Source organism: Cystoisospora suis (assembly GCF_002600585.1).
Source record: "Cystoisospora suis strain Wien I chromosome Unknown contig_3751, whole genome shotgun sequence".
Taxonomy (NCBI): Eukaryota; Apicomplexa; class Conoidasida; order Eucoccidiorida; family Sarcocystidae; genus Cystoisospora; species Cystoisospora suis.
In genome coordinates, this window is record NW_027156546.1 from 7,822 (window position 1) to 10,412 (window position 2,591).

Here is a 2,591-nt window from a genome sequence, read left to right on the forward strand (position 1 = left end):
TGAAGAAAGATCAAGAAAAAAGAAGAAGAAGACAAAGAAAGGAGTTAAAGAAAAGAAGGAAAAATCGCTATTCGAGCGCCTCCTGCTGCTTGCACTGCTGCTTCACAGCATCAACAGAAGGTTGAAGAGGCAGAGGAGGGTTTGTTTCGCTCGCACTGAGAAAGAAGGCCCGGGTCGAGGCAAGGGTCTGAGGGAAGGCAGCAAAGGAGGAAGGGACATGGCCGGAAGGCATGGAGCAGCTTCTCCGTCTATTATACACAGCAGACAGACGAACCGAAAGAAAGCAAAAGCAAACTGATGATAAGGATAGAGGCAGCTATGCATTAAGAGATCTAATTTGCAAGCACCATACGTAGGAGCAAAGGGGAGATAGTCCCTCCCTTTCCATGTATATGTGCGTGTGAATCTACGAGCCGTATGGGGAATATGGATCTCTGTCTTCTACCTATATCAGTGTACAGCGTGGATATCTCAAACCCACAGAGAAGGAAGACTTCATAAATTTGGGTAGTTAGCTTAGTGGTAGAGTAGATGCTTTACAAGCACAGAAGTACTGGTACGATCATACATCGACTATCTCCTTCTCTCCCTAGGTATCTATGTATGTACAAGATGATACAGAGGAAAGGTCTTGACTTGATTTGCATTAGCGGGGCTCATGGCATAGAGACCATCTCTCCTCTCAAAAAGGGGATCGCAATCACACCTTATCACCCCCATCTTCACAGAAACGCAGTCTACANNCTCTCTCTCTTCCTCTCTCTTCACAGAAACGCAGTCTACATCCCATCCCCCTTTCCCTACCAGACGTCCTATGCTTTTCTTTCTTTCTTCCTTCTCTTCTTCTCTCTCGTATCCTCTGTCTGACTGACTCCATTCTACAAGCTCACTCTCCATCTCTCCTTCAAGTGACCGACCATCTTCTTCTACTTCTTCTACCATCGCTCTCTCTCCCTTTGTCTCTTAATTGGTATCTATCCATCCATCCATTTAGCTAATCCGGTGTCATGAATCTATCTATCTACCACTTCATTCTCTCTCTCTCCCTTTCTGTCTGTCTTTGGTCCTTATCTATCTATCTATCTGTCGTTGACCTAGTGCTCTTGAAAGTCTTTTTCTGTCAGTATCCACACAAAGTGGTACATCACATCTCTATATAGAAGGGTAGCTCCCTCTTCCTCTTCAACACGTGTATCTATATGTATACTTTGAAGAAGAGGTTGATAGGGGTGTGGGCAATGAGCCGTAGAAGCTAGGAAATCATCGCCTACTAGAGATATCAAGCAGGAGCATAAGAGAAGCCCCTAAGTATTTAACGAACTCACGAAGCGGCAACGGGGGGAAGGCCGAGCAAGAAGAAAGAAATCCGAGACGAGTCATACGTTTGAACGCCTATGGGAGAGTCGTTTGCTGTATATATGTGTGCATCACCATGGAGGGCCCTGCACGCAAATGCCTGCAGGCGGGAAAAAGCCGTGGCATCCTTACCCTTCATTTCTCTTCTTCAGCGACTTTTTGTCCCCCCCCCCCTATGAGTGAGCCAACGTCATCAGCATCCTCATCATCATCATTCTTCTTCTCCTCTTCTTCTTCCTGGATACCTCCATTCCTCCGAAACACGTACACCTATAGAAGAAGAAAAAGACGAACTTGCTAAAGGAGAAGGAGGAGGAGAAGCAGCGGCAGGGGCCATATCCTAGCTTGAGGCGAGCAGAAGAAGACGAGGAAAAGAAAGAATTCCTCTTTCAGAAGCGATGATGAAACGGCTGGGGATGAAAAGAAAGTCAGGCGGTGTCGGTGGACGGGCGGGAGCAGCAGCAGCAGCATTAGTAGTTCTACTATGATGGATGGCAACAAACGTGAGAGGAGGAAAGAGGGAGGGGGGCAAGAAAGTCGGAGATAACTGTCGTGTGTATCTAGAGGTGGATCCATCTGCACCTATTCCCTATCTTCAGTCAATTACAACTAAAAGAATAGAGAAAGGACGTCAGGACATCAAGAAGCCTCTTATTCATAAGCATGCATACAGGAAATCCCCATGGTCGAATCACGACTTGTAGTGTGAAGGCTATCTATCCCCTGCGTCCTTCTGTGCGGGGGAGGGGGGCCTAAGGAATGGGGCGGAAGAAGAGCTTATAATTAGGAATGACCTGAACTCCCTCTGACCCTCATAGCAGAAAGATATACAACAAGAAACTCTTCAAACATATATAGACATACGTCGATAGATAGGTAGATATTGCAAAGCTACAAGGATCATGGTGATGGCTCCACTCTCCCTCCCTCCACAAAGGTTCTTCTGCGTGTGTGTCTCTACGATAAGATTTACCGCCACTTTTTTCTCCCATAGACTACTTTTACTTACTTTATCATGATCACTTATATGATGATAAAGATGATGATGATATTCCACAGTTGTCTTACGACTCCTTCTCCTCCTCCTCCTACTACTAGTTGGTGTTGTCGTCAGTGTCCTTGAGTCCTTCTTCGCAGGAGCTCCGAGATCGCCTCACCCACCCCTATGTGAGACGCAGGAGCAGCTTTCTGCTGGCTGTTCGTTTCAGACGCCGTTCTGCCCGGTCAAAACGCCA

At 46.6% G+C, this 2,591-nt stretch overlaps 1 protein-coding gene across 1 annotated transcript; it reads right to left on the minus strand.

The window, feature by feature from the left end:
• Positions 1-6: 6 nt before the first annotated feature.
• Positions 7-2,588, minus strand: CSUI_007208 (uncharacterized protein). Its single transcript, XM_068067358.1, has 2 exons — positions 1,326-2,588; positions 7-187 (listed from the first exon to the last, which is right to left on the minus strand). The coding sequence occupies exon 1, from the start codon at positions 1,930-1,932 to the stop codon at positions 1,654-1,656; it is 279 nt and encodes a 92-aa protein (XP_067920666.1). The 5' UTR covers positions 1,933-2,588; the 3' UTR covers positions 7-187; positions 1,326-1,653.
• Positions 2,589-2,591: the final 3 nt, after the last annotated feature.